Source organism: Pteropus vampyrus, unplaced genomic scaffold, assembly GCF_000151845.1.
Source record: "Pteropus vampyrus isolate Shadow unplaced genomic scaffold, Pvam_2.0 Scaffold186, whole genome shotgun sequence".
NCBI lineage: Eukaryota > Metazoa > Chordata > Mammalia > Chiroptera > Pteropodidae > Pteropus > Pteropus vampyrus.
Window position 1 is genome coordinate 799,399 of NW_011888967.1, and position 24,270 is coordinate 823,668.

Sequence of the window (24,270 nt, forward strand, 5' to 3'; positions counted from 1 at the left end):
TTAAATTTCGATTAGGCAGGCATGGGGTAGAGAGAACAAAGAGAGGTTCTTTTTGTTCATTTCTCTTTTTTGTCAATTACTGACATTTAATATTATTTGATATTAATTTCAGGTATACAGCAAAGTGGTTAGACATTTATATAATTTATAAAGCGATACCCCCAGTTAGTCTAGTACCCATCTGGCACTGTACATAGTTATTACAATATTATTGACTATATTACCTACGCTGTACTTTACATTCCCATGACTATTTTGTAACTGCCAATTTGTACTTCTTAATCCCTTTAACTTTTTCACCCAGCCCTCCACCTCCCCTCATATCTGGCAACCATTAGTTGCTTCTCTGTATCTATTAGCATGAAATCTAAAGAACAAAATAGATGAACAAACAAAACAAACAAAACAGAAACAAACTCATAGATAAAGAGAGGTTTTTTATGATAGTATAGAACAAAGTCATACAAAAGAATGATTAAGGATTGTGTGTGTAAATAACAGTAGAGGAAAAGTGTGCATGTGTGTGTGTGCATGTGTGTGTGAGACAGAGTGAATATGCATGAGAACTTTATTTTGAGTTAAGAGCAGAAAGCTAGAGAAGACAGTAAGCCGAGTTTGAGACACATCGATTAAAGTGTTTCCCAACCGCCCCTTAAATAGAAAAAATACAAAGAGGTAAGCATTAGAGATGCAAAAGAAAATATTCTTTACAAGTAAATTATAGGATTCTATAAAATGTGTTTCTAATTGCTAGAATGCTGATTCACTCTAAGAGACTTTGGGGAAGTCAGTATTTTAATCTAAATTCATATTTCTTTAAATGAAGCTAAGATACCAACATTTTCTTCATGAAGGATAATAAGAATTTATGGTCCTCATCTGTATTCCATTTCCCTACCGGAGAAACAAGGATTTTCTTGATACTTCTACGAAGATACCTAGTCTCTTTATCTAAAGTGCTTTGCACTCCGCCCCCTTTATTCATGTTCACATCATTTTCCTGTCAATTCTAGGCTAGCATTTCAATTCTTTTGAATTCCTCCAAATACATAAGTTGATGGTGTTTTGTCATATGAGTAATTGTATTGGTATAAACAGACAAATAAGGAGGCTTCTGCTTCCCCTTGTTTTTTAGCAAATCACGAATGTCATAATGTACCCATGTGCAGAGTATTATACGTCTTAGTCATGTGCAGCTACTGGGTTGTAGGTTCTTTGATTCAGCTTTAAGTTATATGTTCAAGAATACTGAGGTTAAAAATCACTTGAGGGCTGGGATTGTGTTGAACATTGAGGATAAACCAGAAATCCAGACACACAGTTCATATAGAGATTACAGCCTAGGAGAAAAGGCAGAAATTGAAAAATGACTTTTATAAAAAGTGACAAATTTTACAATAGAAGTTTAGGTGACCATGGAAATATTTTTGAGAATAGACTGTCTAAATATTCTTGTAAATCACAGAATATAGAATTAATTATACTTAAGCAGTTAATGATGACATGGTAATTAATATTCATTTTATTAATTTGACAAGTTTTTCGGCTATATTATGAACACTATAATAGAATTGTTAACTTAGTGCAACTCAGGTTAATTTAAAAGACCGCTTTTATTCAAATATACATAATGTAATTAAACTAACAACATAATTATGATGGCTGTCACTGAAGAATCTTTAATAGCTAAATGATCTGTATTTAGTATAGCAACTGATTTGAACTTGGAGGACAGTATTTGAATATATTTTCCCTCAGAGTTGCACTATTAATAACTTCTTTAAAAAACAAGGAGAAGGGTCCGAATTAAAATACGTATTATAAATACAGTGCATATGTCACTCTTCATTTAAAATTACATATACTGCTCCCCTGTGATTTAAAATTAAGCTAGTTTATGTAAAAATAAATCTAACAGAATGTTGTATTACATAACATTCAATACTGTACTTGTGACTTTTTATATTTCAATAATGAATAAGAATAAATAAAAAATAATAGGATGAAAGGATAAAGAGGAAATCCTAACTTTTGTGTGACACAGGACATCACAAAAGGAATACTTCTTAATTGAGCGTCATTAAATATTTTTAGTAAAAGGTAAATGAGATATCAAAACTGTAGTAGGCACCATTATGAAATGCAAATTCAGGGCTGTAAATTTACAATATTTTAATTCTTTTATTGTGTACACAGAACATAATTCCACATTTTCTAGACCCGTCTGTTTCTTTAGATGTGTGTCTTTTTCTCATAGATATCGCTAAGTATTCTAGTACCTGATTTCACCTGTGGAAAAACATTTTAGATAATCTTTTAAAAGGGAGAATGAAACTTTAAAAAGTCAATTTGAAAATGACACTAGCCAATTTTTTCTAGGCAAACTTTGATTAACCACCTTCCCCAAACCACCTTTAAAACAGTAAATAAAGGATCATAAAATAGTCATTTATGATACTAAAGCACTGGTAGCCTAAAATAGCATGTTCATAATCTGAAGTGGAAATTAAAGACAATAGTTTATAAAGATCAAGCCCACCAAAGACTCTGCTCTTGCCTCAAGTTCATGATTATTTCAGATAAAAGCATCTTTTTCTAAATTGTTTTCTCCAGTCTATATTTTCCAGTGTCAAAATGAACTCATACCTTAGTATTTTAAAATTATTTTTTATTTAAGTGTGTGTGTGTATGTGCATGTAATATGTCTTAAACAGCCAAAATAACCTTTGTGTGTTGGGCGGGTGGGGGTACCTGAGGGAGGTAAGATTGTAACACTGGCTTCACTTAGGTATTCTGTGATACTTTAGTTAAAGTTTATAAAAAAAATTTTTTTCTCCAAATTTGCTGCATATTTAAATGCCCTTTTTATCTACTTCTCTCCCTTTCTACAGATCTTCATAAACAATGAATGGCATAATTCAGCGAGTGGCAAGAAATTTCCTGTTTTTAATCCTGCAACTGAGGAGAAACTCTGTGAGGTTGAAGAAGGAGATAAGGTGAGCACTAGTTCTATTTTATGCCAAGTTTCCTTGTTTCTCACCATTCTAAGTTCCCAAACCCCACTTCAGGTTCAAGTACACATGTCATAAAAATGTGTTTTCTGGGGCCATCTGGGGAAACTTTCTTGGTACATAAAGTCGTATAATGATGATGAGCCTATGTTTCTGGGTGTTCTAGTGATTTTTTTAAATATTATTATTTTTTGCTTGTTTTTCAATTAAAATAGTGGCTAGATTTATTGTACCAAGAGGCTAAATATGAAATAATTGATCATAGCTTTTAAAAGCAACGAAATCCTTTATTCATATAGAATTGTTCTTTTTAAGTTGTAAAATGGAAATTAAGAAAACAAAGTAAGATTGACTTTTAGAACAATATATTGCCAAGTTATTTCATTAAAAATCATTGAATTAATATTTATTAGTATCTTTAAAATTGAATTTTAAAATGAATTAAATTGAATCACAAATTAAAAGTGCTGTTGCTCTCTAACTAGTAATACTAAAAGCAACAAAAAAAACTTTTATTTAGTGATTTTTTTTAAACTCTAAATGTTATTTTAATTTAATACACAAAGCAACCCCTATAGAGAAGGTATTATTTATAGCCACTTTTACAAATGATGATGTAATAGCAGAATAGAAAGGTTGAGCAATTTACTCAAGGTAACATTGTTAATAAATAATAAAATCAGCGTTCAAATGCTATCTTTTGACCCCAGAGCCTGTGACTGGCAAGACTACTGCTCCACCTTGTAATTATTATAAAAGTAAGATGGGGTAATATTTAATAGCCTAGGAAGTCTGGAGAGTAAAGGCCTTCAGAATTTTTATTTGAACACATACTTTAAAAGGTATATATGTTTCACAATCTAATGTGAAATGACTCTAGTCTTTAGTTGTGCAGATGTTATCAAGTTTTAAATCTTTGTCATGGAAGATATAAAGAGATAAAAATTTCTGCTGCCTGAAAAGACTACTGGGAGATGAAGTCAGAATAACCCACTAATAAAACCATTCATGACACTGTTCAGTTCATTGTAGCACTCACATGTTTCTGTTCAATTTCTATTTTTTCATTACTTTCACATCAATCAATGAGACCACTAATCTCAAGGTATTAGACTTGGAGACCTAGTTCAAGATAGTAATAGACCTGAGGGGCTCTTTGAGATTTAGGGAAAGCACTGAATTCAGGCTGCTGTATTATCAGAAGAAAGAAGACCCATAACCTGAGGGGCAAGAGTATAGAGTTTAGCCAGAGGGGTCAACAACTTGAGAAGTAGAAGCAGAAAGGAATGAGACACATGTCACCTGCTTTCAGATTTCACTTTCTGTATATATCAGAGTTCATCCATAGCTTCAAGGGCTTCTCACTGCCTCTGGGAAACACCCTTGTTTCTAGCCTCATCCCAGACCATCTCATCAATGTAAGAGTTCCAGCTTCACTGTGGTCAATATCATCTACGTGCTGGTCACTGCCTCTGTGGCACAGCTGTGGTGCAATCCTTAGGACCTAGTTTAAATCATCATCTGTAGTAAGACAAAAGAAGTCCCACATTTGCATTTACCTTCTTTGAGCTTCTGTTCCTTTTTCTGTAAAATGAGGAGATAGGGAACAACTTAGGGTAAATTAAATTAAAAAATACAGAAAGTGTTTTAACAGTGCTGAGCATATAACAAACCTTCAATCATTATAGGGTTTTACATTTCTTTAACACCTTCTCTATCTTTCCCAGGTAGAATTACTTTTTTCTGTGTCATTATAGAACCTTGTATCTGCCTGTATTCTAACCCTTGTGTTCTATAGCTATTGGTTAATTTGTCTGAGACAATATGCCTCTTGTAGAGATCAACACTACATCTCACCTTATGCCCTCAGTATCTAATACAGTATAGGTAATGGGTAAACAAACATCTCCTATGGAAAGCTTTGAATTTCTGTATGCCACCTTATCTTAGGAATTTGGGACTAAATTGACTATTGAATAAGGCAATGATTCTAGAAAATTTGCATGCATCAGAACTTCCTGGAAGGCATCTTAAAACAAAGATTACTGAGTCCCATCCATCTCTAGAGTTTGGTTCAATAATTCTAGATTGGAGCCTGAGAATTTGCATTTCTGACAATTTTCTAGGTGATGTTGATGTTGCTGGTTGGGGGTGGGAGTAGAGAAATATGCTTTGATAACCACCAAATTAAGATGTTAAACCATAAGTTGTATCTCTTCTCAGGTGTTAGCTTTTAATAAAGGGCATGGACACTGACAGGTAAGAAAACTGATGACTGGAAATGGTGCTGTAATAATCACTTTGCACCTACGAGAAATGTTATAAGACCAAACTCGGGGAGAGAAACACTGACAAACCCTGGCAATGTGCTCCAGGAGACTCAGAAGTCTGTGTCTTGTGAGTCATTCCCAGAAATAAGAGAAAAATTTTTTCTTCCCATTCGGCAAAGAGAAGTAGTTTTTATCAGAGGATTCTAGAGAGCTACACAGCACTATGTTACCTCAAATGTTCATCTAGTTGCTTGAGTGATTCTGTCAAACCTGTGGAGGTGGGAAAAGCAATAAAGGTCAAGGTGAGGACAGAGCTGAGCAGCCTCTGACAGCTGCCAACTCTTTCTATTCAGAGGCACAAACTCCACTCAGGAGGGAGGCTGAAGAGCTGTTTACAATTTGCGATTAAGAGAAGAAAAAAATTCTTTATGCTTTTGCTCTAGGGCCTTCCTTGGACATCTATCTCACTTTGCCACTGGCTTCTGGGTTTAGTTTCATCAGCAAAACAAACACGCCCTGGAGTTCCACTAGGAATCCTATCAGGCAATCTGAGGTCTTGGCATCTTGGGTGGGATTTACTTTCTCTCTCAAATATAGTGAGGGTGAGCTGATGATCGTACCTGAGCTTTAGAAATATTTGTCATTTACTTGCTCTGTGTTACTTGACAATTATTCCTACTCAGAGAAGAGCATAAAATCTGTGCAAATATAGATCAGGAAGACTCATTAGCATCCAGCAAAGCTTCAAATCAGGTCACAATGCTAATCGAGTTGCTGGATCATTGATCACTCAAGTTAAATTGTTTATAGTATAAACTGTTCACTGTTGGCAAATATTTTCTTTACATCCAGCACTTTTTCATCATGTTCCTTTTTGGAATGACCTACTAACATATTAAAAAAATAATTATTGCTGTTCTCACTTTTGCCAGGGAAAAAGTATGGTAACTTCTAACATCGCTTAATGAAAGGTACAAATCTAGTAAATTACATAGTCATAGTAAACCTAATATTCTGAAACTGACTCTTTAGATAATGAGCCAAGAAGTTTTAAGGATTTAATTGATGAGTAGAATGAAGCTAACAATGGGCTATATACTTCCCTTCAATGGTAATATAAAGAAAGGAGGAGAGGCAAGAACAAATGGAGGTTACAAAGCAAAGTACAGATGTGGGTGGGAACTGTTTTCTTTACACTTCAGTGGCTTTTTTAGCTTATATTGACTAATCCTGAAAACCACTTTGAATACTAAAGCATGACATAGCAAATAATTGTCTGGGATAAAAGTAAACGTCCATTAAAGTAAAGGCCTAGGACAGGTGTAAAACTAAAACTGGTCTAATAACTATTTTCTCCAAATCTGAATGAATTTAATATAGAAATTGCACAGTCTGGAAGAGATAGAAGAGTTCAGTCTCTCCTTAACTTGCTCACAAGGCATTTGATATTTCATGGTCATTTGAATTATCTTTAAACAGTCAGCTTTGGTCTCTTACTTCAAAAAAGGAACATCTTAATCTCTACGAAGCAAAAGTGTTATAGATGGTAGCAAATCTGACAGTGTACTATATAATGTGTTCTGGTTAATTCTAAAATTATGACCTTGGAAATACTAATCCCAGAATAAAAATCCAAGAAATGCTAGTCCTGGAATTAAAAAAGAAATGCTTGTGCCTAATAGTTTTGATTAATATAAAAATTTTGTTATATAATGAAATCAATTAAAATATGATTTATTATTTAAATGCCAATAAAAGTAAATTATTTGTATAAGGAGCACCCTTACATAAAATCAATGTAACATGTTGAATTTATAAGATAGGTAACTAAATTATTAAATATTTGTTAACTGCCTATGGTAGGCCCTGAACAGTAAGAAATATCATAGTTTATAATACAGATAGCAATAAATGTTCATTGCAAAGGAGATCATCATCAGCATAGTGTTGCAGAGCTATAAAACTGCATTTTGCAGTCAGACGTGGGATGAAATTTTAACTGATGGATTTTGTGCTGAATTTCATGTTCTGTAAAACAACGTTCATGATGCTTCACTGCAGTCGTAACTGCAAGCTTATGAAGGGTTTAGCTTAGTACCTGGAGCTCAATAGGCCCTTAACTAGTAGCTATTATTGAGCCAAATTAATCTGGCAAGGGTTTAGGTAGATTGTAATATTTCAGCTGGATCTTAAAGAATATGTAGGATTTTGAAAGTAGTTGGGGTATGTCTGTAGAATGGTCTAGACAAGGAGAGTTACAAAAACAAAGCTGAGTTGGGCCAGATAGACTACAAAAATGTGAACGTAAGTTTGAATAAAGGAGTTGAGACCCCAAAACGCTGGGCCTTGAAAATCAGAAAGATGAGTTTGGATTTAGGTCTGTAGGCAATTATTTGAAAGGGAAAGTGGTAAAATAAAGGTATTTGCAAAAGATTAGCTTGGTAACAATATGCGAGACAGTTTAGGGAGAGAAGAGAATGGACTTGAGAAGGCTGGCAACAATATGAGATAATAATGGCCTAAATTAATACAGGGCCATGAAAACTGAAAGGAGGGATTAAAATACTCTAGAAATGCTGCAACTACAATAGTAATTGCCACCATTTAATGAACACTTAATATAACGTCTGTCACATAGAAATGTGTGTCAAGTGTTACTTTATTTAATCTTCAACACAACTCTGTGAGGTAACTCATCCCAATTTTAAAGATAAGAAAACTGAAGCTTAGAGAAGTCACATCACAATATATTTTACTTCAGAATACTTTTTATGTTTAATAATAATATATTGATATAATTATTTTGTCCTATATCTCTCCCGTTCTATTGGAATTTTCAAAAAGGCAGTCACCATACATCAGTATTTTATCATTAGCGGCTTGATAAAAATGCTACAGAATAGTTTAGCAAATCTTTGGATGGGTAGGTGGATGGATGGATGGATGGATGGGTGGGTGGGTGGTGTGGATGGATGGATGGGTGGGTGGGTGGGTGGATGGATGGATGATGGATGGATGGATGGATGCCTCAAGCTTACATAGCTAATAAATGAGAAACCAGAATTCAAATCTGGGTTGTTTTGCTCTAAAGCTATATATTAGCTACTATTACTCTATTTCTGTGCCTGAAAGATAAAATATAAGATGTGAGGAAAGTAGAAGCATGATTCAAAGGACATAATCACAAGAACATCTTTATTTATAGCAACATTCTCCAGGGGTAATTTTCCATATGGCAGAGTTATTTGTCTTGAAGCCAGTTTTTCCATATCCCTTTGAGAGGCCAGAATGCCTATGATAAACCATATTTAGCTAAGGCCAATGGTAGAACACTGAGCAGAGGGATCCAAATGAAAGCCGTGTCACACAGACTTGTTTAAACACAAGACAGTATATATTTTATAAGCTGTGGTATCTACATATCATGCTGGCAATTTCAGATTCTTGTGGTTTGCTTTTTTTTCTAAAAGTGCTCTCCAACTATAACTTAGAAAAGGTTAGACTATATGATATTAAACAATTTCAAATATAAGCAATCAATGAGATTAACTGAATGCCCAAAATATGACTGTACATACATTTCTCAGGAAGGGCAAGTAATAATGCAAGTACTTTATTATATATACTCATCATTCTCTCAAGTTTGACAGTGAGATATACAACTGTGTGATGTATCACAGTGAAAGAATGTTTAATTGTAATGTAAATATTATCACTTAATCAGATCAGATTATACTTCTAAAAATTTTCTCTCACCCCAGAGAATCTTAACATGGTGATAAATGCTGTAAAAATAGTTTATTTGTTGGCATTTTAATTTGCAAACTTATAAGTTTGGGACTTCTTAATTGAATGTAACCTAAGGTAGGGGATATTAATTTGAAGTCCATGCCTCTTAACAGGGAGCTGTCATTCTTGAATGGGGTTAAGTTTAATTGTAGGCAACTTAAAAAAAAAAATTGTAGGATAATTTCCCCCTCAGATTCTCAAAGGAAATTATGTCTCCTGCAAAAATTTTCAACCTAATAGCCTAAGATGTAGCCATGAATTTTGGAGCTTATGTAGCTCCATGTAGTGGCCAGTCTTATATACAAAAAACACTAGAACTATCTATGCCTTTAAGATGTTTGCAATGATTTGATTTGGCGGGAAGAAACACATGAAGTGTAATTAATGACAGAGGTGGTGATTTTTATAGTAGATAAATTCTTAGAAGCTCAGAAGATGTCTGAATAGGGATCCATAGGAAATGGAGTGGCCATGGAAAAGTATGAAACTGAAGTGGACTAGAAAAGAACAGGAGGATTAAACCTAGTTTAGAAAAAAAGTGTGTGAGTAAAAGCAACATGAATGAAGACAAGGAGGCTAAACGGAATGTGGAATGATTCCATTATTTGACTTTTACTTGAAGTAAACTAATGTTAAATAACACCTTGTTAATAAGGAGAAACTGACTGCTTTACTTAGGGACTGAAACAGATCTCTGTACCCAGTTGGAAAGTGAGAGGTCGTCACATACAGACCCTTCTCTATACCAGTTGTCACCTCTATGCCTTTTTCCCTCTGCACAAAAGGATGAGCAACATGTTTATAATGTTTATTCTTCAACAACAAAACAAAGTTTTTATTCACCCTTCAATAGGTTCTTCATGAGAGCATACAGGACATAGAGTCACCAGAGATTAAAGAAGACATTCACTATTTTGAATTTTGAGCTTTCTCTAGAACTCTGGAAACCCATTCAGTAAAGCACTGCAATGGAGGGTGAAGAGCAAAGGTTCTACAATCAAACTGGCTCCATTTAAAACTCAGTTTGGCCACTTTCAGCTAATGACCTTGGGCAAATTCTCTGTTTCAGTTTCTTTGTCTGTAAAATGAGGAACACATTTGATAAAATTATTGAGAATGAAATGACTATATATATATATATACACACACACACACACACACACACACACACACACGTATATATATATATATATATCAATTATAACTTTATTTGACATATGGTAAGCACTAAAATGACAGCAACTATTAAAATATTATAATATTTATATTCTAGAGAATCAAACGTGCTATGTGTGGGGAATTCATCATCATTCTAAGGATTAGGCAGTGGGTGGAATTCCAATGTACAGTACTTGAGTTGACACAATGTGCTACTTTGGGCTAATGAACACACAGTGCCTGCTTATGAGAACTTTTAGTCTATTTTATAGGGTTATTAACAGTGGATTTGCTAATGTTTCGCCTACTGAATTGAATTGCCTTCACCTTGCAGGAGGATATCAACAAAGCAGTGAAGGCTGCACGACAGGCTTTTCAGATTGGCTCTCCATGGCGTACTATGGATGCTTCAGAGAGGGGACGGCTACTGTATAAGTTGGCTGATTTAGTTGAAAGAGATCGTCTGCTGCTGGCAGTGAGTATTAACCAAACCAGGCAGGCAATGGGATCTCTAGAAATCATTGAATGTACAGATTGGCAAGTTTTGATTTTAGGAATCACTATGTGCTCTCTATGAAAGAATCAGAGACTTCATCTACCAGCTCTGGTATAAGAACATTATCATTGAATTTATTCTTAGATAGTAATCTGTACTCTGGTTCTGAATTGTTTTCATTTCTTTTTATTATTATTATTATTATTTATTATTATTATTTATGACTACAGCACCTGGTCTTCCTAGGTGGTCTCCTATCCAAGTACTAACCAGGCCTGACTCTGCTTAGCTTCCGAGATCAGATATTGGGCTTGTTCACGGTGGCATGGCTGTAGACCATAGACCGTGGCTCCACTGGGGCGTGAGCCCAGGACCGTCTATGAGTAAAGCAGACACATTAACCGCTACACTATAGAACTACATCCTGTTAATTTCTACTCCAAAAATAGATCTACAATCTAAACTTTGGCAAATCCCCAGTTAAGCCAAATTAAACGAATTTCTTTCCTTCACTCTAGAATTTCTCTGAGCATCTAACACAGCAGTACGCAGTAAGAATATCCTAGAATAGTATACTGGGTTTCCCTAATTTACTTGACCACTGACCTCTACAAGTGGAAAATCTCATACACTTTGTTAAAGATGCCTAGAATGTTTATCTAAAATAAATCTTATTTCTCCTTAATCTAGCCCTGCAAGACACTTAATAAATGGCCACTTTTTCCCTTCCTGAAATGAATATGTTTACAATGGTCTTGATTAAATTTTTATTTTGTTGAAAAGAGTGAGGAATAAAGAAAAAATCCTATCATTCATGTGTTTATGAAAATTGTGTTTTTGCATATACTCCTTTAAAAAAAAAAACATTTTAGCAGATAGATGAGTCAGCACATAAAATGAATGAGAAAGGTTGTTTTCTTCTCAATTGGACAGTACAGTGAAACCAGTTTCACACAAACCAATACCAAGATCAGATTTCAGAGTAAATTTTTATTACTTTTAGAATCTTAAACTGGAAGTAACAAAGAGGCCTACATTTTTAAAAAATCAATATTAGTAATTATAGTTCATTAATTTCTCAGAGATTCAACATAATTCAAAGTATATAAAACTATGGAATAGAAACAATATACATTAAAACTACATTACCAAAATGTCCTGTAGGAAGAAAGTAGAATTTGACAAAACTTGATTTCTCTTATTTATCTCATCTATGGATTACAGAGTGTTGACTGCCTCTGTCATCATGAGATCCTAAGGAAGAAAAAAGAGCAGACATGCAAAAACCATGCGTGATTAAATTTTGACATGTCATACAGTATAATGCCCAGAGAGAACATTGTATAACAGATGAGGAACAGCTTTAATAATTTCTCACCTGTGCATTCCTGCCTCAGGAGACCATTAAGTCTCAAAGAGCTCATTAAAGTTCTGCTTAAGAAAGACAAGAGAGAGATCATTCTATAATGGTTAGGGTACTAGACCAGAGAAGGTTGAACTTTACAGCCTGACTACTCAAACAATAATTATGATCATAGTAGCAAAACTGAGAGTTTCACAATTAAAAATTATGCTGAAGAAACTCATGGATGAAAGGTCCAGGGGTCACTTAAGTGTGTGTGTGAAAATTGATTGGTTATATGGAGATGAAATGAAAAAACAAAAAATAGTCAGGCATTATTAATAGTCACTAACACTAAATTGTCACCCACAGTTGTATTAAACAAGTGAAATCTTGTTGAAACTCTGAATGGACTAAGGAGAGTAGATGTCACTCTCACTAGCTATGCATGTATCAAATTGTGACTAATTTCTAGAAAGTTGGTTCGCTAGAGGACATTCAGAATGAGTCAGAAGAAGCACTAGGGTTAGAAGCCAGAATCTGACTAGCCTCTCTACTTGGAGCTTGCTGTGTGACCGTAAGCAAATCAAAGCAAGTCATTTTAACTTTTTTTTAGTCTCTTTATCAAAAAGAAAAGGTTAGACAAGATGACTTACAAAATCTCTAGTTTTAAAATTCTCCAGCACATAACAGTTCAAAATATTAACTACATATTTTTAATCTAAAAATTGACAGAAGTTTAAGTTTGAAGTTTAACATCTTTTTCAGACCATGGAGTCCATGAATGGTGGAAAACTATTTCCCATTGCGTATATGAGGGATTTAGGAGGCTGCATTAAAACATTACGCTACTGTGCAGGATGGGCTGATAAGATTCAAGGCCGCACTGTACCTATGGGTAAGTAGCTTTAAGAAACAACCAGTGGTGTGGAGAGCAGTGAGGAGATTACTGTAGAGCTGAATAATTCCAAACTTTCCATTTTAAAGATGTCAGCCAAATAAGGCAACATTATTTTCTACTTGACTTTGAGACAATGCAGTTCTGAACCTGGAAGTTTGACTATGATTCATCAGCTGGCTTTTAAGAATGTTTCAATATAATCATGCAGAAGATTAACACTGTAGGTATTTTGGAAAATATTAAAGTAAAAACATTCTTATGCCTAAATTACTGACTTAAGGCCATTTTCTCTCTCATGGCCCAAACTTTTCAAAGCTGGCCTCTGAAGTTATTTGCTTGGGTTTTATTCCAATAGTGGCATTTATACCTTTTCTAAATTGTAATTATTCTAATCTCTTTGCATGATTCAGCGTGAGTCAGTTATGAAATCTGTGCCTGGTCTAACTCAGAATAGTTACAGCAGATTAATAAAACAAACCAATTCACCTTGATTTGTTTCAAGTAGCTTCAAAGAAGAGACTGTGTTTATAGCACAATCTAAGAGTTTGTATGAGTGAATATGTCAGTATTTGTTTCAGTATTTTAGTAATGTATGCACAAAATGGCATAGAAATATTTAAAAAGTGTCGTTTTGGAAAACATTATAGGTAGAATTTAACTCATATAAACTTAATGACTATAGTTAAACAACACTCTCCAGGACTAGCCCTGATGGACATTTCCGGTGTCATTAGAGTATCCATTAGATTAGAAGTGATAGTGAGGAAGGTAAAAGGAGAGAATGAGACCATGGTGATACCAAGAAATGTGGCTATTTTATAAAGTCTTACTTTACCCTTTGACAAAATGGGAGAAGGCATTTAAAGTAGAAATAGATCTTGATAAGGAGCCTTCTTGCTATGATAACTAAAAGCTTTTGTGGAAACTAGAACAGAACAGAGCACAAAGAACAATGTAACCCTTAGGATAACCACATCAAACTTTGAGGCGTATGAATCAATCAAAGCCAGATGGAAAAGAAATGTCTTTTACTTCTGGAAATTTTTTCATGAGTTAAAGAAAGTTTGCGTTTATTGTATAGTAGGCAAAAAAAAAAAAAAAAAAAGAATGTTTAGAACAGGAAAGATTTATTGGTCATAAGCAGATATTTTTAAATTCTATTATTTTAAAATTTTATTATTGTTAAATTATATTGCTTAAGAATTATATTATTACTGGTAGAACTTAGAGCTGCTAGAAACAAAATTCTAGCTATTCTTTTCTTAGCCACACATCTTTTACTTCCTTTCTTATAAAAGAAAGGAAACTTTGAGAATAAGAATGATTTTGAAAACAACCCCCCTATATGATAAGTGGTAGAATTAAATATCTTTCAATCTTTTCCAATTCTGTATATCTGCTTTGATTTAATTCACTTCTATGGTTCCTCTCATTTCAGATTACTATTCTAGGGCTCAATTTTTTATTTTGTAAATAGTTGGAGATGTGTTTTTTTTAAGTTGTTTATACCTTCCTCCCACATCAGCACCAAACCACCATATTCCATGAATATAAAGTCCATTTATCTATAAATAATTGTGTATTTTATTTTCCAGATGGAGATTTTTTTTGTTATACAAGACATGAGCCTATTGGCGTATGTGGCCAAATCATTCCTGTAAGTTGTTCTCTTGTATAATTTTTAATGTTAGAAAGCAAATGAGTTCTAATTCTATTTCACTTGGTAATGAAGCTTTCTTCAGCACAAACGATGCTTAGATATTTGCTAAATGAGGAGCAAATGCAGCAACTGTTGAACTTGGGTCTCCCTGTGACTGAACTCCTTGGATATGAATTAGTCCAGAAAACTACCTATATCCCAGCATATCTCTTGAGTATGTTTTAATATTACAGCATCAACAATTCTCGACCTTTTACTCTATTGTTTGTTTTTAAAATGCTGTATCATATACTCTTTTTAAGTCTCATACTTTACAGAAAAGTGGTCATTTTATAGAAAAGTGGTCATTGCTGGCACATCTGCTGCGGGTCACCATTTTAGTGAAATATAGTATGGTCTACCATGCTCCAACATTTTTATCTCCTCGCTGGGACTTCTCATCATGGAGAATAGTAGCAACCAGAGTTTCAAATCTTGAATGAGATGTTTTAATTCAAATGGAAGGAACTATTGGAGTACTGATGGAATAGATTCTCACTTTAGATAACAGGCTTTGATACTTCAAATTCCTCTTAAAGAAGGTAGTATTTTAAGCAGAATCATGAAGATTTTCTTTTTGGCTTAACAAATAGAAACTATTTAAACAATTTCAATTTAACTGAAATATTCAAAAAGACCAAATAAAAAGATGATAATGTGTTCCAAATTCTTAGATGAGGAAGTGGCAATGACTTATCTTCTGTTTCAACAAGATTAAAGTGTATACATATCAATATTTTGAATGAAATTTCTCATTAATTCAAAAATATTAATAAAATCCATAAAAACTACACAATTTTGAATATTAATAATAATTAATACTTACTGCATGTCTATGATGAACCAGTCACTATGTTAAGCATTTGGCCCACTTTTTCCATGAATCCTCAGGACAAACTTCTGAGGAACAGAAGACTTATATTAGCACTCGCAAATGATGGCATCATTCACAGAAAGCATGTAACTTATCTGAGTCCACATAGCTGGTCTGTGGTTGAGCTGAGATTTGAACCAAGCTCTCAGCCTTCAGACCCTAGACTTCTTTGTCTTTAGCAAGGTATTTGTCTTAGAAATAAATACTACTAAATACTTTTATTGGGTAAATAGTAATGAGATGATATATACAAAGGGAGGAATAATCACACTTTTTAAACAGTTACAAGATAATATATGTATGTTAAATAATAAGGCTTGATTTTCAAACCATGCAGTGATTTTTTTTCTCTCGATAGAAAAAGAGCTCAAAATAACAGTGCTTGATAAAATGCAGTAGCTCACTCTGCTCCTCTCCTGTATCTAGTTTATTTGGATCTTCTTAGCATTTATAAGATGTTTTAGCATATACCAGATAATTAAAGAAAACTACTACAATTATTATTTAACACCTACAAGGAGTGTATAATGTAGAATTTAGGTTAGTGAATGTGGCTTTTGACAATACAAAGACTCTATTGTTATCTACTGCTTTCTAGTGGAATTTCCCGTTGGTGATGTTCATTTGGAAGATAGGGCCTGCCCTTAGCACCGGAAACACAGTGGTGGTCAAACCAGCAGAGCAAACTCCTCTCACTGCTCTTCATATGGCATCTTTAATAAAAGAGGTAAGTTTCTAAATCAAAAAATGCACCAAATGCAGGAGTCCTGATTTATAATAGGAAGACCTCATTTGGTGCTATTGTAAACTACATTATCTGCCATTGGTTTCAGTCCAGTGGTGCAGACACATTTAGTATGGCTGCCAGCTGGAATCTCTGGTAGACAACCCAAAAGAACTTCTGCCCAAATGGAGACAGGAAGCCAGACTCAAAGGCTTCATGTTAAACATTCACCTTACCATCACTTCTTTGTTTTTTTACTCCAATTCTCACAAATGCAAATTCATGTTAAAATTGATAGCTTTCTTTCAAATGTTGGAACGTAAGTTGTTTTATAACTGCCACTAATGACTGGAAGGTTCTGAAAATTTGCTTCAGCTACTCTATTCAAAGATTGGAGGCCTCTGTGCCAGTATGCTTGCTTGTACTATTGAGCCACATTATTTTTAAGCACATCTACCCATGAAGGGATATGTCAAAATTCTCTTATGTTATGGTTTCCTCTGCATTTTACCTTTATGCTCAAAAACTAGCAAAAGAGCACATGAAATTTAATTTCATCAGCTATCCAGATTATGTTAACATCGTTTTTCTTGTAAATAATTTATTGTCCTTCTTTCTTCATATCTTGCCAATACTTTACCAAATTAAAGTTAAAAATTAAATATTGAAAAAAAAAAAACTTTAAAAACAAGCTTTAGTCACTGGGAAAAAAAAGAGATGTCAAAATGAGGCATTTTGATGCAAATAACATGAAATTTTAATGTGCCTACATCAATTGTCACAGTTTCCTACCTGATAACTCTTTAACTAGGAAAGAAATCAATCAGTGAAGCTTAACCATGAATGAATGATTAACCTTTTATTAAATCATACCAATGGGAATTTGCAACCCAGTTAGTATACCTTTAACTGTCAACAGGTAGAAACTAAAATGTGGAGTCTCTTTAGCTTCTTATTTTTGCTGATGGGATAAGAAGCACATTGCTGTCTTTCTGTGTGAGAATTTACTAAATGCTTTTATGCATACTATCGTTCTGAGTTACTATTAAAAAATTTGAGAAAGCCATCATTGGAGCATTGATCCACAAAAGTCACGTATGGACTTTCCTGAGGAGAAATGGTCCCTCAACAGTGCAACCCTTGAGGTCATTTTACGTGAGCTAACCAATGAAATTTGATGATGATGATGATGATGATGATGATGATGATGATGATGATAATGAATTTTTTTGGTAGAGCAACTCATAAGGTTAGCAAAAGCGACAGCTTTGATCCCATACTCCCTTCTTTTTTTAATAGAAATAAATTCTCCATTCTGTCAAAACTTTTTTACTTTGTGTCTTTTAGGCAGGATTTCCTCCTGGAGTAGTGAATATCGTGCCTGGCTATGGGCCTACTGCAGGGGCAGCCATTTCTTCTCACATGGACATAGACAAAGTGGCCTTCACAGGATCTACAGAGGTAACATTTACTCAGGCTGGTAGTGAAGAATGTCTGCATTTCCAGCTGTCAGAAGCATGGTTTATGTAACTGTTTTTAAGCTGACATGTTCTTAAAACAAAAGTTTTTTTTAATGATTAGTTCCTCGTCCTAGTTCAAGCATGTTTATAGAATATAAGCAGATGTAATTGAGATGAAATGAAATACCTATTACCAACTCAGAATGACTGATGTAAATTGTTTTCAGTGTGTTTATTACTTTCCCTAATGAGAAATATGACCAATTAGAACTTGTCATATGATTAGTACAGTTTATGATAGAAAATATAAATTAGGCTATAACGATTTGCGTGAATGAATGTAATTTTAACCTGTAGATTATAAAACTTAAATAGCAGAGCCTCACCGTCAGCAGCTCCTTATTTGGGGCTCTCTCTTCCCTGAACGTTCTGAAAAGAAGTTATCCGTTCATCTTCCTTGGATGTTACTGCTGGTCCTGCCTAACTTTTCTGCCTCTCTGGCTCTAGCTGAGCTTCCTAGAAGGTTAAAGAACAGGGCCTCAGCCATGGGCATTGTGAGGACAGGCATAAGGAAGAGAAAAGGGGAGCAGTCTGGAAGGCAGAATTTGGGAGAATGGATTCCTACCTATTGAAATGATTTTTTATTGCAAACAAAAGCAAGTGATGAAATCATACTGTACTAAGCAAAAACAAAACAAAAACAAAAAATACCTCTTGAGTCATTTTTTTAGATTATATGACATTGTTAGATATATAAGGCAAAATATAATGCATGCCTCTTACAGGTATATAGTACAGAGGATGAAGAGTGAGAATAACCCTTTCTTGTAAAGCTGCTGACACAAATAAGAAACAAAGCAGGATGTGATAAGATACTAAGATGTGTACGAAGTGCTGGGAGTTCACAGGAGGGAATAATGATGTCGAAATGGGTGCTAGAACTTGCTCTGGGTTTTGAAGAATGGTTACTTTTCAAACTCCCCAGAGATTGAGAAGCAAGAAGAACATTCTAGATAGTGAGGAAAGACTAAGTGGATTACTTTATACTCCTAATTAGCCACTCCAATTAAAAAAAAGAAATTTACATAGAGAACTAAAATAATGGAAAAACAAATTTTATTTTTATCTTTTTAAACTAGGTAAATGAGTGTATACTTTTTATTGTTTTTTCATATATAGGGAGAAAAAAATGTTTGCATTGTGCAAACCCCTAATCGAGCTGGGAGAAAGCCAATCCTGACTCAGGAGTCTGTGGACAAAACTATTGAGAATGTTCAAGACATGGCAATAAATTAAAAATGGTGAAGTCACAGGTTGAAATCATAGCAGATTAGGTAAAGACCAGAAGACACAAATTCCTCAGCCTAGTATTCTAGACCTTCCCCAACAGGGACTTCATGTACATTACCAGCTCTAGATCTCATGCCTACTCATTTCTTCAGTTCATCTGGGCCACAGGCTATACTGTTCCCTGATCCCATCTCCAGTATCACTTCCTGTTATTCTTGGCTCATCCCTGAGCCCCTAAAGCATTCTGGAGGCATTTTACCTACCAACAAAGAAACCTTCAGATTAGAGGACTAGGAAGCATCTAGGTTCAAATTCTGACTCTACCCTCGTAAGCAGTGTGTATTCTAAAAGTTAATTATCCTTATTCATTGTTATCTTCAGAAACTAGTACACTAATACTTCTAAATAAGTGTTAAAAAATTAAGAGTGACTAAGATAATTTTATAAGCCTCACAGAAAAATCAATCTTTCTGAGTTCTCTTTTAGCTTCAGTTTTGTTACTTGGCAGTTAGTAAGGACTTGCCAAATGTCATAAAGAAGCAAACTACATTTCTTCTGGTCATTGTAGCAATGAACCCCGTTCTAAAAGTGCTTCTGGCAAGGTATGAATTTTATGTCCCATGAGATTCATTTAAAACAATATCTAACCCACATTGTGCAGGATATAATAAGTTACAACACTTTCATGGGCATTTGCAGAAGTAGCAGATGCTCATGAAAGTGTTGTAACTTATTATATCCTGCACAATGTCGGTTAGATACTGTAATAAGTGTTGTAACTTATTATATCCTGCACAATGTGGGCATATACTGTTTACCATAATCTTAATAGTTCCTTTCTTTTCTTCATTGCAGACCTCTTTGGGAAAAGCGATAAACCTTTACTTTTTTCCAATCAAGGGAATAAAATTATAGGACAAAACTTGATGTTTCCTTGTTTGGTTTTAGCTAGACTTTGGGAAAAACTCAAGCAAACCTGTTATTTGCTACTTGAACCGTCACTAAGCAAAAGTATAACTTTTCTAGTCATTCATAATTCTAACCATTCTTCATACTAGTTCTTTTGACATCTGTAGCTTTTTAAAAAAAAATGCCTCTGATCTTACTTTTTTCCCCATGACAAAAATTATCTACTTTATTAATTTCTCCAATAAATCTTTCTAAGAAAAGGAAAAGGAAATAGAAAAGAAAAGAAATGTAGAAAGAATTTGGAGAATTCAAAGGGAAAAAGACAAGTAAGAAATAATATCTAGCAAATAGAAAATTCTTAATTGCCCTTAAAACTCAATTTTTTAAAGTGGTCATAAGAAATATGTTGTGGAAAGAAAATGGGATACAGGAGAAATTTCAGACAGGATTTCCCCACTGCAAGTATACTTCTAGTTTATTTTTTATTAACCATAAGAGTTTGATTTAGTCCCATAAAATCTTTAAATAAGATAAAAACATTAGCAGATTAATTAATGTTCTACTCTGTAATGCACAATAGCAGTCAGTTTGGTAAACACATAAAATTTAAACATATATTCAGCAAACATCTACTTTTGTTCAATTGGATAGAAACTTTTTTTTTTTAAATCCGAGGTGCCAAATAGGAAAAGAAATCCAGAGAATAAAAATAAATTATCTTTCTTTAAAAAATGCAAAGATCATTTTAGTGCATTAAGACTTTAATAAAAAATAACAGTTATAAAACAATCCAGATTTTAGAGATGAAAAATGAAAACTACAGAAAATAATCTTGATGGGAAGTGATCCACAAAGGAAAACAAAAACAAAAACAAAACAAAACAAACAAACCAAAAAAACAATGTCTTTCTCTGAAGAGAGGCAACTAGCATTAAAGAAGAAATCAGAACAGTAGGATTCCAGCTAACTGAAATAGCAGCACGGAGCACAGATCCAATTTCTTTCTTCTAACTCCACTGTTCAAAGGTGTGGCGGGAGAGAGGAAAAGAGAGAGGTTTGTTGGTCACCCAACAGTTAAGCCCACTGTGATAGTGCTGAGAAAAAGGTATGCAGTGATAGAATATTGTCACTGTTACCAGGCAGGTGACATCTGCTTGGGAAATTGATATCTATAAAATAATACAATCTGAGGGAGGCTCTGAAAGAGTCTTCATGAGGGTTCCCTGAGCGATCAGAAGAAGAAATGGTCGTGTTCTAGAGCCATCAGAGAAGAATTCAAAGAGAAGCTAAGATATGAGCTGGACCCCAAGGAAGGGTAGGGCCAGGTCAGATGGGTGTCTAATGAGGAAGCTAATGTTCAGGGAGTGGCAAATATGCCAGTTTGGATAGAGTTTTTCTGGATTTTATAGAGTGATGAAGAGTCAAATAGATAAGTTATAGTTGGAGCCAGATATGTCAAATTGATCAGTAGAAAGATAATGGTCTGCTTAAAATGAAAAAAATAACTTTCTAGCCATATACATCAAGATCAGCTTCTGTATTCTATATCTCTGTTCTCATGAGCATTTTTCTGATTCACCATATGATTATGTTTGGACAGAAGAGGTATTAGATCTTAAAAAATGCCATTTAAGGTTCTCTCGTATGAAACTTAGCTATGGCACAAACTTCATATAAATTTAAAATGCTAAATAAACCTGCCTTCACGAAAGCAGGTTAAACCTATTTTGTAATGCTCCATTGTAGGTTGGCAAAATAATCAAAGAAGCTGCTGGGAAAAGCAATCTGAAGAGGGTGACCCTGGAGCTCGGTGGAAAGAGCCCTTGCATTGTGTTTGCTGACGCAGACTGTGAGTAGAAATCACTCTTTTACCTTTTACTTTTCATCCTTTTTGTAATGCCATACAGTGAACTCGAAGTTTACAAGAGGGGTTGCTTCTCATGTCAAGGTGTAAGGCATTAATCAGAGTCGAATATTACTCTTAAAAATCTTTTAAAATGTCCTACAGTTATAACATCTAGCTAAGTCTAACACAGACACTATTTCTTCCTGGTTTGGAATAGATTTCTATTTTCCCAGCTGAACTCTAGATAAACTAACTGTTTTACATTTAGGGGCCATAATATATATTTCTAATTCCATAGCTTTAAGTAGTAGCATCCCATTAAGAAGAGTGAGATACCCTCAGACATATTGGACTGAGACCAAATGGAATCAAAGTAAATTTCACATTCATCATTTCTCTTCATTTTGGGTCATATACTCATTTTATTTGACATGGCCAGAAGAAAATAATACTATTTAAGTAATTTTTTTCTTCTAGCAAGTGTAGTTGAATTAACATATACTAAATCTATAGTTATAATGTGACTCCACTATAAAATATCAAGTAGAATCCCACAATTATTTCCTAAATGAGAATCAATTAACAGAAATAGTTGCTCAAATACTCATCTAACTCTTTAACAGCTGTGTTATTGGTCTGAGGCTTTAAACACAAATGGCTAATGGAACTGGCCTATGTTGTATTGTGATCTTAACTGAAACTTTTAGATCACCTTACCTTATTATATGGTCTATAAACATGACAGGATTCCCGATTTTACCAAACCTTTCCATAAACTGCCTGCACTAAAACTTAAGCAGATGTGGTTAATTCACAAGAAAAAAGTAACAATGCCCAACTGCTACAATGTTGAATTAACTCTTCAGCATTTAAATAATTAAAATGCAGAGAAAACTTTCTTCTATGTGTTTAGGATCTACTAATGAACAAACTATTTCTTCCTTTTAAGGCCCATTCTACCAACTCAAATACATAGATGAGAAGAGTTTATAAGCACACATGAAATAATGTGGTATAGTTTAGATAGAGTTGAAAAAATTCTTCTAGAACAGGTGTAAAGTGGGGATCGATTCTGAATATTAGTTTTCTTCTTTCTTTTTTCAGAAATACCAGTTTTCAAGGTATCTAAGAATGTGTTGAAGTTATTTAATACGATGGATATTTTATATTTTCTTTGTCATTTAGTTAAAACCCGAGGCCTGATGTCACCTAATTATAAACAAAGATATTTATAAAAACCTTTTGTAGTGACATTTGATATTATGACACTTTTCACATTTTTAGTAATGTCCATGTTAAAACTTGTAATAATAACCACATTTATTTAGATTCTATTTGTTGCTGCTATTTCCATTGCAAATAAAGGATCAGAAAGGTTAATTTGTCACCTGGCTGATAAGAGGTAGAATATATTGAATCGATGTCTGACTACACAACTCATGATTTTTCTGTAACACCATATTGCCTCTGTGATATGTATATAATCTTAAGGAACTATTTCTTCTTTAATGTGGATGTCTTCTTTGTAGTGGACAATGCCGTTGAGTTTGCACACATTGGGGTATTCTACCACCAGGGCCAATGTTGTATAGCTGCATCCCGGCTTTTTGTGGAAGAATCAATCTACGATGAGTTTGTTCGAAGGAGTGTCGAGCGGGCTAAAAAGTATGTTCTTGGAAACCCTCTGACCCCAGGAGTCAATCAAGGCCCTCAGGTAGGTATACAATAGAAGGAATAGACTTCTCAGGGGACAAGAATAAAGCGTTCTCTTTAGGCCTAGTTTTCATTAAATAAGATTACTTCCCATGTATGCGTCTTCCTGGGTGGTGATACTATATCAGTGATTTAAAAAAGTAATTAATCTAACTCCGAACAGTAAAAAAATCATCCTGTTCTTGTATTGCCTAGTTTTTATGTCTAAGAACAGCTTGTGACTCATGTTAGGAATTAAAGAGGAAAAATAACAAATGATGTAAATTTATAGTTTCCTTCAATCTGCATGCCTCTTGATTCCCATATACAGTGAGTTCTCTATGTACTTGTAAATTTTTATACAAGTCTATCATTTATTTCTTTCTTGGAATCCATTCTTTGTCTCAGCTTCCAAACCACAGAGAGAGGCACCTAGCATGCCTCTAAACTCTCCCCAATGTCTTTAGTTACTCTGATCTTCTACTGATGATGTGTCCTAAAAGGTCTGATGTTCCTGAGTTTGTGGCAAACTTCTCATTTTAGTTGTTACAGACCAATTACTCTCCTCAGATTCCCATTTTCTTCTGTCTACATAGAACTATTTTCAATAAGAGTGTTTCTCTTTCTCTTTTATTCAAAGGTCCTCTTTCACTCTTCCTTGCCCAGTTCTCCGTGTATTGTCTGTTATGGAAGCTCCTGAACCTTTGGTTCTAAATCTCCTCTTGCCCTTTGGGATCTTGCTCTAGAGCAGTGGTTCTCAGCTGGGGACAATTTTGCCCTCAATTTGCAATGTTTGAGAAATTTTTAGC

At 34.2% G+C, this 24,270-nt stretch overlaps 1 protein-coding gene across 1 annotated transcript in view; it reads left to right on the forward strand.

Annotated features, from left to right (window-relative positions):
• The window catches only part of ALDH1A1 (aldehyde dehydrogenase 1 family member A1), a 52,385-nt gene that overhangs the window by 10,576 nt on the left and 17,539 nt on the right, over positions 1-24,270 (forward strand). Inside the window, exons 2-9 of the mRNA XM_011371261.1 lie at positions 2,892-2,996; positions 10,563-10,703; positions 12,835-12,964; positions 14,563-14,624; positions 16,139-16,267; positions 17,612-17,725; positions 21,670-21,772; positions 23,299-23,483. Of these exons, the coding sequence (XP_011369563.1) occupies positions 2,892-2,996; positions 10,563-10,703; positions 12,835-12,964; positions 14,563-14,624; positions 16,139-16,267; positions 17,612-17,725; positions 21,670-21,772; positions 23,299-23,483 (969 nt within the window). The remainder of the gene's footprint in view (positions 1-2,891; positions 2,997-10,562; positions 10,704-12,834; positions 12,965-14,562; positions 14,625-16,138; positions 16,268-17,611; positions 17,726-21,669; positions 21,773-23,298; positions 23,484-24,270) is intronic.